Source organism: Pseudonaja textilis, chromosome 5 (assembly GCF_049901715.1).
Source record: "Pseudonaja textilis isolate UNSWEBS1 chromosome 5, rPseTex1.2, whole genome shotgun sequence".
Classification (NCBI taxonomy): Eukaryota; Metazoa; Chordata; class Lepidosauria; order Squamata; family Elapidae; genus Pseudonaja; species Pseudonaja textilis.
The window spans coordinates 45,394,499-45,407,916 of NC_141994.1; the positions used below are offsets into that span (position 1 = coordinate 45,394,499).

The 13,418-nt window shown below is 35.8% G+C and overlaps 1 protein-coding gene across 7 annotated transcripts in view; it reads left to right on the top strand.

The window, feature by feature from the left end:
• Nucleotides 1-12,121, top strand: part of LOC113434299 (putative RNA-binding protein Luc7-like 2) — a 52,024-nt gene extending 39,903 nt beyond the window's left edge. For all 7 annotated transcript variants that reach the window (XM_026697399.2, XM_087934701.1, XM_087934703.1 and 4 more), the window contains 3 exons: nt 139-168; nt 7,201-7,395; nt 9,071-12,121. In XM_026697399.2, coding sequence (XP_026553184.1) covers nt 139-168; nt 7,201-7,395; nt 9,071-9,269 — 424 coding nt within the window. In that variant the 3' untranslated portion in view covers nt 9,270-12,121. The remainder of the gene's footprint in view (nt 1-138; nt 169-7,200; nt 7,396-9,070) is intronic.
• The last annotated feature ends 1,297 nt before the right edge of the window (nt 12,122-13,418 follow it).

Genomic DNA, 13,418 nt, shown 5'->3' on the forward strand with positions numbered 1-13,418 from the left:
CAATAATTCATTTGAAAAGTAAAGCTCCAATTTGTTACAAATGTCTACGGTTATGTTCTGTGAGACATCTTAATAGTACAGGTGATAATTCAATTTGTAATTTATATAAATTCATCTTTATTTTTTCTTTATTCTTAGATCTCGTTCTCATAGCAAGAACCCCAAAAGGTAGGATGTTCTTTTTTTCCTCTGTGAATATAAAGTTATAGCTATCAAACATTAAGAAAGATTTTTCTTAAAGCAAATCATTGTGATTTTTTTTTACTATGATAATTATATGACGTACAGTAAATACTTGAGACAATTATATAAGTCAGATGAGATTTTAAATAAATCTAATAAAACTTACAAAATAGGCAGATTCAGATTTTCTAAAATTTACATTGCCTGTGAATATAAATGCCTACCTAAAAATGAAAAGCCACTAGAGGGAGTGCCAGCTCATCTTCCTGAGGTACAACTGCCTTATTGGTCCAGCCACTAAGAAAGCCATTTTTTGTCTCCTGAAAGATAGAGATTGACACTTTGTCAGATTTCAGGGAGCCCATAAACAGATTTGGAAAGGGGTTTCTAAAATGTCTGTGATCTAGTCATTAAAAGTGTTACACAGCATTATGAATTGGACTTAGAAGCAAACTAGTAACCGGTGCAGTACCATTAGCTGTAATGTATTAGTGAATTATAGTCCAGCAAGAGAGTACTCAGCAGTATTCTTACCACTGCATAGTTTTTGAAGACTCCAAAGACAGCAAGCATCAAGTTGAGCAATTCTGACTGGATGTAACTCAGGTAATTTTTATTGGAGCCAGGTCTCAGTCCAAGACCCCCATCCCCCAAGTATTAGTCCTCTAAAAGAGTTTAAAAATCCATCTCTGAAATCTATTTCTGAGGCCATGTGTTTTCTTAAAAAAGTAGTATCACTGGATTTATTGAAGGTATGAAAATAACCATAGTAAAAATAGAATATGCTTACTTTTATGATATTACACAAGATTACCTTTTCCAAAGTTCCAAAAGCAAATACTTTAGTTAAATGTATGTTAGTGTTTGGGGATAAACCCCCAAGCAGAGTATGCAGCAGCAGTCAAGCCAGGCAGGCAAATGAGAGAGAGAGTGGGCCCAAGAGTATACACACACTGGAGACAAAAACACTGTTTGTGGTTTTAAAATAGTTATTTAATTCACACAGAGATTAAGAAGTGTCATTCAGTCCATATATCATTATCCAGTATATCCATCCAGTTATCAAGTCCATTAACAGTAAATACAATGTCCTTATCTGCTTGTAAATCTTCTCCTCCCGATACCTTTCTCTCAAAGACAACGCTGAATCCACAGCTCACCAGGCAAACAGTTCTTGTGTTCAGTTGAAATGGTATCTGGCACAGTAGCCTTCCAGAAGTAAGCAGATAGACGTTCCAGCAGGCAGCAGACCAGGAACAGAACCAGGTGCATCCAGAAGCCGGGTCTATTACGTTTCCCTTCCTACCTATATTGCTGCCTGCAACCGCACCCACAATGACATTGCAGTTTCTTGTGCTTAAAGCTACAAAACACTTAATCTAGGTTTACATATTTATTCAACCCAAACCTGGTTGGTGTATCCATATACCCAACATTCTCCCCTTTTGGGTGACATAAATATGTAATGCCTTTACATTCTAAACCCATATTTTTCACAACTCTCTAGATGCTTAATAGCACCTTGGGCTTTAGTAAAATGATCAGCTACATTGTCCTCCGACATGCAGTACTCCAGCTGTATCAATTTACTCTGTACAGACTGTCTTACATTAAGATACCTCAAATCTGTATGTTTACTTCTCGTTTTAACTGCAATATTAGTGGCCATTTGAATTGCTGCCTGATTATCTTCATGTACTACTATAGGGTAATTTACAGTTATACCCATATCCTTCAACATTTGTTTGTACATAATCAACTCAGTACACAATAAAGATAAACAGGAGAATTCTGCCTCCATAGTAGACAAACTTATATGCTGTTGCCTTATTGACTTCCAGCCTATTAATGTCTTACCCAGCATTATGGCTGTTCCTGAAGTCGACTTTCTAGTATCTCTTTCTGCTGCAAAACTAGCATCTGCATAAGCACTCAATATGAGATCACCTTTTGGTTCTAAATACAGTGCATGGTGTAATGTACCTTTAAAATATCTTAGGATTCTTTTCAATGCTATCCAGTGACATTGAAGCGGATCATTATTGTGTCGTGCCAGCTGATTAATACTAAAAGCAATATCTGGCCTTGACCAATTGCTAATATATGATAAGCTACCAATCAAGGATTGATACAGTTCCTTATCACATTTGGGACTTTGCGTATCCATTTTGCAAATATCCTGACTCATTGGAGTCTTTGCAGGCTTACAAAGTTCCATCTTATAATCTATTAGCAATTTAGATACCTTATCTTCCTGAGATATCCTAAAACCTTTCTGTGTTCTCATTATATTTAATCCTAGATATCTCTTTATCTCCCCTAATTGCTTGATTTTTATTTTCTTGGCTAATGATGCAATTATTTCATTTGCTTCATCATTAGTCTTAGTTATCAGAGCAATATCATCAGTAAACAACAATAATAATGATATCTTCCCATTCTTTTCTCTCTTAAATAGACATGGGTCGGCTAAACCAGCTTTAAACCCTATATTGGTCAGTTCCTTCACAATATACTGGTTCCATTCATAGCCCGATTGTTTAAGACCATAAAGGCTCTTCTTTAATAACCAACAATCATTATTATTGTCATTGTCATCCTTAAATCCATTAGGCCTTTTCATATAAACAGTATGTCTTAGTGGAGCATGCAAATAAGCAGTTTCCACATCTAAATGGTTAACTATATATTGCTTGCTTGCTGCCCACACTAATGCTGCCCTTAAAGTTGCTGCTTTCAGACTAGGTGCAAATACTTCATCATAGTCTTTTGCACTTTGTCTAAAGCCTTGGGCTACTAACCTTGCCTTATGGATTATGTTTCCATCCTTATCTGTTTTTATTTTAAAAATCCATCTGCAGCCAATGGGTTTTTCATTACTAGGTTTTCATACACTTGCATATCCTTCAATGATTTCAATTCTTTATTAATTGCTGCATACCAATTTTCTTTCTCTTTAGAAGGATATCTTTTAATCTCATCCACAGTATTTGGGATTCTATTTTCCTGGCACACTGTGTTAGCCTGGTATCTATCAGGCGGTCTAGAAATACGTGTAGTCCTTCTGGGTATTACTGGGCTTGGTTGAGTTACTACCTGTTCCTCATCTTCAGCTATTTCTTCCTCTAGGGGCTGTACTTCTTCCTGTACTTCTTCCTTTACATTATTTTTAAAGTTACAGGGATACTTAATGGGATTTCTGTATGATTCAATAATCACCTCGTTATTGTTATCCTGTTCTAACTTATCCCATCCTACGTGCTCTAGAAATTGGGCATTAGCACTACATAACACCTTAGATGTGCCTTTCTCCCAAAATCTATATGCCCTATGGTTAGCTTGGTAACCAACGAAGAAAAATTGTTTAGCTCTATGTTGCCCTTTACGCCTGAGTTGTGTAGGGATATGCACCCATGCTGGTGCACCAAATGTGTGCAGGTAACTCAGATCAGGCTTCCTGCCATGCCACATGGTGAATGGTATTTCACCAGTGGTTGAGTTAACCACGTTATTTAATAAATGATTAGCACACATTGTGGCCTCCCCCCACAAAGAATCAGGTAACCCAGAATCAGTTAACATAGTACGGGTCATCGCCTGCAATGTTTGGCCTCGCCTTTCAACATATGCATTGTGCTGTGGTCTGTATGGTGCAGATGTCTTATGAGCTATTCCAGCTGCCTTTAACCTATTCTGGAATTTGCTATTAACAAATTCCGTACCATTATCTGTCACCAGGGTTATCAGTTGCCGTTTGGTTTTTCTTTCAGCAAACTTTAACCAGTTGAAGAAATGTTGATGTGTTTCAGTTTTGCTTTTCATTAGGTAGCAAAACCCATATCTAGAGTAATGGTCCATAATGCTCAGTATATATCGAGCACCCCCCATACTGGGTTTCTTTGGACCTATAATGTCTGCAAATACTACTTCTAAAGGTTCTTTAGTTTTGAAACCATTTAGCCTATTTGCAGGCATTATTTTACTCTTATCTTCACAACAGACATTACAACGCAAATACTTATCACAGGGTTTTAACCTTATTCCTTCAGATAACTCTACTGTACGTTTTAGCATCTTAAAATTCACATGCCCCAAACGCCTATGCAATAAATGGATACATTCATCATGAGGCTTGATATTATTAAATACAGTCTGTGCCTCCCCTTTCTTACTGTCATGTAAGACATATAATGCTCCATTTAAAGCTGCAGTTACCTTTTTGCCGTCTCTTTCCAGTATGCACTTATTATTCTTAAATGTAACTACATATCCTAGTTTATCTAATACTCTTACAGAAAGTAAGTTCATCTTTAACTGTGGTACATACAACATTTTTATATTCTGGTTTAAACATGGACAATAAGCAATACCTTCACCCTTGGCCTTGAGGTGCCAACCATTTGCGAGTGATATACGTTGAGAGCTTGTAGACATTTTTATAAACTTTGTCTTATCTCTCGTGATGCAGTGGGATGCACCACTGTCCACCACCCATAAATCATTCTTCATATCACAATTGCTAAACATGGCCAGTTCAAAGGATTTCTTTGGCTTCTTTACATTCTGGCTTTTTACTTTCCTGCAGAATCTTGCCAAATGTCCTCTGCCTCCACAATTAAAACACTTTTTAATTGTGTATGCCATTGAAGATAACTTCTCTTCTTCCGGGTGCTTTACTTTACACAGCTGGTTTCTTTCCAGCCTTGAAGATAATTTCTCTTCTTTATTAGGCTTATCTTCTCTCAGCTGGTCACGTTCAAACCTTCTTCTGGCTTCTTCTAATAGCCTGCCGGTTATCTCAGTTACTGATAAACTGTCTTTTGGCAACACCTCTAATGCAGTCACAAAATCATCATAGCTTCGATCCAAAGAAGACAATATGAAGTATACTTGTTGCAACTCATTAAAAATAAGCTCTTTTTCTTGTAATTCTTGAAAAATGCTTTTCATACAGTTTAAATGAGTTAACATGTCTCCATTTATCTCAAGATGTGTTCTAAACAGCTTCCGTGTAAGATTGATATGAGCTCCTACACTGTCTCGAACATAAATCCTTTTGAGATTCTCCCAGCAGTCTGCAGCATTTTCCACTCCACGAATATGAATGAGTTGCTGGTCAGACAGGGTGAGACCTATGATGCACAAAGCCTGTTCATTCTTTCGTTCATAATCCTGTATCAGTTTATAATCCTCTTCATCATTGGGATTTAAGTTAGATACATCTGGTGGGTTTGTTATTATGTCCCACAAACCTTCTCTTCGTAGAAGTAAACTACATTTCATTGACCATGAAACATAGTTTGTTCCATCTAGTCTGGCTATCATGGACAGACTTGGCAAATTTACTTGTGCCATTTCTCTTGAGAAAAATAACTATTTAACAAACAGTTTGTATTTACAGTAGTGTGCAACTCCCACCAGCTCTCACTGCTATATCCTGGTTAGTTAGACTGTGCACTCTGCTGGGCCCATAACCAATGTTAGTGTTTGGGGATAAACCCCCAAGCAGAGTATGCAGCAGCAGTCAAGCCAGGCAGGCAAATGAGAGAGAGAGTGGGCCCAAGAGTATACACACACTAGAGACAAAAACACTGTTTGTAGTTATAAAATAGTTATTTAATTCACACAGAGATCAAGAAGTGTCATTCAGTCCATATATCATTATCCAGTATATCCATCCAGTTATCAAGTCCATTAACAGTAAATACAATGTCCTTATCTGCTTGTAAATCTTCTCCTCCCGATACCTTTCTCTCAAAGACAACGCTGAATCCTCAGCTCACCAAGCAAACAGTCCTTGTGTTCAGTTGAAATGGTATCTGGCACAGTAGCCTTCCAGAAGTAAGCAGATAGACGTTCCAGCAGGCAGCAGACCAGGAACAGAACCAGGTGCATCCAGAAGCCGGGTCTATTACGTTTCCCTTCCTACCTATATTGCTGCCTGCAACCGCACCCACAATGACATTGCAGTTTCTTGTGCTTAAAGCTACAAAACACTTAATCTAGGTTTACATATTTATTCAACCCAAACCTGGTTGGTGTATCCATATACCCAACAATGTAGGTACAATAACAGTTAACAATCTTGAGTTTTAAAGGTTTTTATAAGGTGATAACTAACATTTCTTCCAAATGTTACTTGAAGTTAAAACAGAAGATATAGTCTTCTTACCAATCAAAGAAAATATTTGTAGATCAGAGTTGAACTGGGGGTCCTTGGTGCTCTCTGAGGTTGGTAATTTTCTTGCAGACCTTTTATTACCAAATTAGGTAACATCATCAGCATTCATTGTGTTAATTAGCTCATTGTGATAATGAAATGATTGCAGAAAAACTACCAAGCTCAGAGAGCACTAAGGATCTCACAGAAACTACTTAGACTCACATTTGACTCGTGCTATACTCACGTACGTTTCAAGTATTATTTTTTTAGTAATAGAATAGAATTGCTTTGCTTTGCTATTACTGCCTTTGGGGATTTTTTTTAAATATACAGGTTTTGCTTATAGCCTTGGAATTTCCTAATGGTCTTTCTTCCAAGTGCTGCCTAGGGCTAACTCTTAGTTTGTATAAGATCACTCAAAATTAGTTAGCTGATGTCGCCTGCTATTTAATTGAACCGATTACTGTTTTTAAACCATTGAAAATATGTTTAGATTGTATCTAGATCTAAAGTGTTCTATTTCAATTTCTTTGTGACTTATTTTAAGTTAGAAATTCCTCAGTGATGTGTCTGCTTAATACTAGGGTATGCCTGCCACAGCCTTGCCAGTAGCATCTAACAAGAGTGTTGTTTTTAATCAACCACCATTAATTAAACTTCAAGAGTTTTGAACTTCAATATTAGATACCTCCTTATTTCATATAAAGCATTCCAGCAGTCTGCAAACTTTTCAAAATCTTGGCAAAAGATTGTTCCAGTAAGATATTTTCCTTTTATGAGTGGACTAATATAATTGTTAGGGATTAATTGAATGATTAAGGATTTCTTCTCATCTACTATAAAAAAAAATTCAGATCTAGATCCCGAGATCGCCGTAGACATCGATCTCGGTCATCCTCCCGCGAACGAAAGAAAAGAACCCGTTCCAGGTCCCGTGAAAAGCGACATCGTCATAGGTCTCGTTCTAATAGTCGCAGCCGGAGTCGCAGTCACCATAGGAGCAGTCACAGCTCCAGAGACAGAAGCAGAGAACCCAATTCCAAAAAAAGGTAATATTTTAATATGCAGTTGGCATTTTGTTAGCTTTTGAACAGAAAAGATTGCACCTAGGCCACCAACCGATCTTCAACAGTAGCTAACGTTTTTTTCCATTTTGTTTATTACAAGTACATTGGAACAGTGTACTTCAAAAGATTTTAATTATAATCAACTCAGGTGCAAACTTAGGGTAGCTATAATCAAACAAGGAAATATCAGCATGCTTGGAAGATTCACATTTGCAGAAGTGGGAAGAAATCTTAGGAGACAAATTCACCCCTACCCTTACTCTAATAAGTCAGTGGGAAGTTACATTATCACTTGTCAATTAAAAGAACGAGTTCATTTTGGAAGAACATGGGAAACTGAATAGAATACAGGTAGTCATTGACTGAAGACCACAGTTGGGACTGGTAATGTCCATTGTAAGTTGTGCAGCCACAGATTGAGTTGGACCCGATTTTATGACAATTTTTACAGCAGTTGTTGAACGAATCACATGGTCATTAAGCAAATCCAGCTTCCCCAATTATTATTATTATTTGGGCTGGAAATTGGCAAAAAAGGTAGCAAATCGCAGTGACATGACCCAAAGGATGCTACCAGACATAAAAGCAGATTGGCCAAGTGCTGAATTGTAATTTCAAGGCCAAAGGGGTGGTGCAACAGCCATAAATGGAAATACATAGTGTAAGTCCCTTTTTCTGAGGCCATTGAAAATTGAAACAGCTGTTAAACAGCCATAAGTCAAAAACTATCTGTAGACTGAAATTGAATTCTGGAGATATTTTGCAGCAAGTTCTTTTTTAAGAGTTTAATATAAAATTCTACATTTATCAACTTGAAAGGGAACACTAATAACATCAATAAATTCAAAAGCAATACCAAAAAGTGAATATAAAAAGGTAGTCTAAATTTCAATTTCCTAGCATGATTTGATTTGTAACATATTTAAATTTAATTTAGCAAATATTTTTAGTTTTATATTTCACTTTGGGATTTTTGTTCAGGCTTTAATAATTTCAACTCGTTTAAATGTACTATGTCCATTTATATTCAGTATGTGTTTAGTCTTCACTTAACTAATTAAAGTAGGTAATAAAGTTAAATACCTGAAGTAGTAACTTTGCAATCTAAGGTCTTCAAATCTACAGAAATAAATTGCAGTATTAGCAGAAATTGATAGAATTAAATTTGGCTATGTGATTGTGGTTGACAAAAAACCAGTCTCAGGTGAATTCATCAATTTTTAGGTATTTTTTCAGCATTTGGTCTTCCTTGAAATTATATTTCAAAACCCATTTTTTCTTTTGACCTTTTATTCATTTAGTCAAAACTTCAGGTCTGATCTCCAAGTTCAGGTTTAACTTTTATAAGCATATTATTTAAATGTAAGTTGAGTCTGGCACTGTGGATCTGCATTATTTCTAGTAGCTGAAACTAATTTTAATTACTATAAAAATATACTGGCTAGCACTCATTTGATTTTCTCAACTTTTACACTCTTGAAAAATAAAATTAGTGATTTCATTTTGAAATGTGTTCTAATTATGTCAGGCTCTGTGTTCTTTCCATTTCAGTTTTGTAAATGATACACAGTGATAATTGTGCTCTGTTAGGCTTAATGAACAGTTAAAATCAAATGAAAGGAATGTACATTTTCAGAAGCATTATTTTTTTCTTCAGATCATCGAAAGAAAGAGCTTCCAGAGATCAAGAACGAACCAGAGATCGTAACAGAACATCACGTGACAAAGAAAGTTGCCCCAGAGAAAAATCTCCAAGAGATCGAAACTGCAAAGAAAGGAAGCGATCTTATGAAAGTGCAAATGGTCGATCAGAAGACAGGAGAAGCTCAGAGGAACGTGAAGCAGGAGAGATATAACTGGCTGTACATTCACTTGATCCTTTACCTTCCTATGAAGTTGCATACTGTGGTTTAGTTTACAGTTATTAAAAGGGACACCAGTGAGCAATTCCAATGTTTATCCATCTAGGATAGATGTACAGTGTATAAACATGGTTATAATGAAGTCTGAATTGATCCGTTTCCATTGATAATTCAATTGATAAGTGAAGCAGTTTCCTTTTTCCTTCTCCTCCAGTAAACTTGTAAGACATATTTTCAAAGATCTATCTTCAAGATAGCAGGTTTATATACCAACGTAATAGATTTAAATGTTTTCTTCTCCAATACAGGTTATAGTAAACAAAACTATAGTGTGCTTTTTGCTTTGGATGCTTTCAAACCTTTATAAGCTCTTCTAGTTTTATTCTGTCAAACAGCAGCACTGAATCATTTTTAAAGAGGTTGAGTGGGTTCCAGGCTTTTGTTACCACTAGAAGATTGAGTTCTCAGTTCCTTCTTGAGAACTGAACACGTTTGGCAATGCTTAGGTTGGGGACATGTGCTGAAGAAAATGACAACTTTTAAATTTTATTTTTACAGTGCCTATTTAGACTTGGAAGTCGAACAGCTGTTGCATTTCATCTTTTAAAATTTTTTTTGAAACTTCTAAATCAAAGCCAGTCCCATGTCTTTGTACAATTTAATTGGTCTATGTTCAATATATTTGTTTTTTTCTTTAAAAATGATTTTTCTGTTTTTTTTTTCTTGTGGTGTGTTAAACTGCACATCCTTAATTGTAAACAGCAAACAGTAATAAAGTAAGCAAAAAAATAATTTTTGTCCAGTGAAATAGCTGTGTGTTCCCACTCCCTCTTAACAATTGATGTGCATGCTTCTAACACTGATACTTTTTTCAACTAAATTTGGAAATCTGTTGAAAGGTAATGTTTCATACATATTGTTCATGAGTATACTGAAAAGTTTATGAAACACAGACTAACTCTAAAATACTTTATGTAACTCATATTTCTATACATACGGAATACAGCTTTCTTTGAAGAGGTAAGTTTGAAAAACTGAATTGTATACTGACACTCCAACAGACATTTTACATAGAGTAGAGAAATTTATTATCAAAGATAACATTGCGTAAATATATATCAACAGCCCAAGTATGTATAAACATATTACCTTCCATTGATTTGTCACAAAAAAATTCATATCTAGCTTGAGCTAAAACTGCTTCAGATTCTTTTTTATGGTTTAATAGCTTTTGTAATGGTGAACTTTTTCCTCAGAGTTAAGCAAAACTATATCAATGAAACCCACAAACTAACTTTGTTCTTTCCTTGCTTTCCTGATTAGATGATTAACTAATCCCAAAAAGTTTTGTTTTTAAAATTCTTTGAAATGACAAGTACAAAATTCATTATTGTCAAATAATGCTTAGTTGACCATAGTTAACTAATATGTTAATCGGGGCTATTATGGCATTTTACATTTACAAAGTGAAAGTATGCGTACTTGGAATTTTTAAAATGTAGATATAAAATTTTATTTTCAGTAATGGATATGTACCCTTTCTCAGAATATAGTGCCTTGCACTTATTTCAAAATATACACAATCCAGCATTGTCTAAATGTATATATCCACATATGGCAGACCCATTTCTGCAGGCACACGAGCCCCAGGCAAACTTACCTCACTGTGCATGCACGGGCTTCCCAGCTGATTTTGGGGCCTTTTTCGGCCTGCCAGAGGCTTGAGGAATGCCTTTGCAGGCTGAAAAATAGGGCTGTTTCGTCACTTCCTGTATTTCTGGAAATACTGGAAGTGATGAAATGGGCCCATTTTTTGGCCTGCAAAGCCTGCAGAGGCATCCCTCAAGCCTCTGGCAGGCTGAAAAATGCTTCAAACAGGCTGAAAATCATCTGGGAAGTGCAGTGTAGGTAAGGAGGTGGCGGGGCGGAATAGCGCACATTGCCTTCTATGTGCTGGCATGCACACGTGTGCAATTTTTGGCACAGGAGCCCAAAAAGGTTAGCCACCACTGGTGTATATATAATATAAAAGTAAACAATAGATTTTCTCTAAAAAAATTGTTTTAGAAACTAATACATCCAATATATTATTGTTGTCAAAAATGAGCTTGTAAAATAAGTAACAATAATATAATTGGGTAAATGGTATCATTTTGTAGAATAGGAAAAGATAAGACTTTTTCATCACATCCTTCCAAAAATAGTTTATACTGATCTTGGTGATGGTAGTTCAGCTTAACTTGTGAAAAAGCTCCAGCTCTTTTTTTAGTTTTGGGAAGTGGCTATAGATCAGAATATTTAACAACTCTAAAACACAGGTGTCAAACTCATGGCCTGTGGGCTGGATGCATTACATACTGGCCCCGGCCCTGCCCGGTTTAGCAAAGGGGGGAAGTCCTGATATGTCACGTGACGCCATGAGTTTGACACCCCTGCTCTAAAATTGCTTAAACTGGATTGCCACTTGGTTCAATTAATAATTGAGCGCTCCTTTTTTTGTTTAAATTGTTTTCTGAATTTAGTAGGTAGCAAATGATATCAGTATTTTGTTTAGATAAGTTGTGTTTAAGATGTAAGCTAAATTTGACCATTTACAAGATACATATTAACGAATTAGGCAGTTTTCTGTATATCAGAAACACATTGTTTGCATATTACATTCATAATTTCATAGGTTTGAAATGCTCTTCTGAAAATATACACTCATTATTCCAGAATAGGTTTTGATAGCCTTGTATTGTACATTCTTACAATTTTTGACAGTTTGAAAAAAGAGCTTTTGGGTGACTTTCACAAGTATTGAAAGTAAATTCATACTATATAAAGTAATATCTTTTTCTAAATATTCTACCAGTTTCCTTGAATGATCATGGGCTCTACTATTAAAAAAACTGAGAAAAATCTATTCATTTTCACAATAATTTGCCTTCAGGATATGCTTCATGTTACCTTAGAGGAAAGTGTAACAGGGAAATGTAAAATAATCTATTTTTGGAGTGTTTCAATAATCACTGCTTGAATTAGCTGCATGTAAAAGTATTTTTCATATAGTCAAAACAATTCCTGACTTCAGTAGATTTTGAAATTATGTAATTTGTAGCTTTTTTATAGAATGGCTGAAGTTTGGAAAGCTTGAAAGAACTGCATAAATACAGAAAGACTTAAAATAACAATCGAAAAGGGTTTTTTTTACTCAAAATCTGAAAATACTTTAGAATGGCTTCTAAATACTAATGATGACATTCTTTAGACTTACCTTATAGGCTTCCCTCAGAGGTGTCAGGATGATATTTTTAAACTCCTTGGACAATTTTTCATTGCATTTTTTTTCATGTCAGTCAACATTTCTTATATGTTTTCCTTTTAACATCCTTGCCTTTGTAATTCTGTGGAATTACATGATTCCGACTTCATATATTGGACAAAAACTACAAACTGCTTTTTTCAATTGCAGGAAATGATCTAAATATTTATTTTTGAAATAGCGAATATCTGTAGCTCGGGTGTAGGATGAGGGGAAGTTTCTCTGAGCTTGTGGGTTAGATTCTGAACGTTTTGTTACCAGGTTAGGTAACATCTTCAGCGGAGTTTAGGGGATGTCGGGGTCAATGTTCTATCTGATGTCAATGTGATGATGAAAAGACCATCCTCACACGTCCTCAATTTCAATCACAAAGATGTTGACTCCATTTAAATCCATTCTAAAGACGCACCACCTAGACCAAGAAACAAGAAGACATCAGATAAAGAATCATCCCCAATGAGCAACACAACAGACAAAACACCCAGCCAAAAGGAGAAGAGAAGAGAACATTAAAGATACTGAAACAATGAAAGTTTCATCGTACCAGCAGACAAAGGCAGCCTGATGACAAAATGGACAATACTGCATCAGCAAAGCCGAAAATGACTCCAACACCTACCAAATAATCCACAATGATACAACAGAACAAAATAAAAGACACCCTAAGAAAAATGAAAAAGGAACAACAGCTAGCACCACTAGAGAGAAAGCACATGCAACCACAAGACGACTCCATACCCAGGTTCTAGGACTCCCCAAAATACACAAGACCAGGATCCCCTTATGCCCTATTGTGTCTCTCCCCGATATACAAACTAGCAAAAACCCTAAAGAGGAAA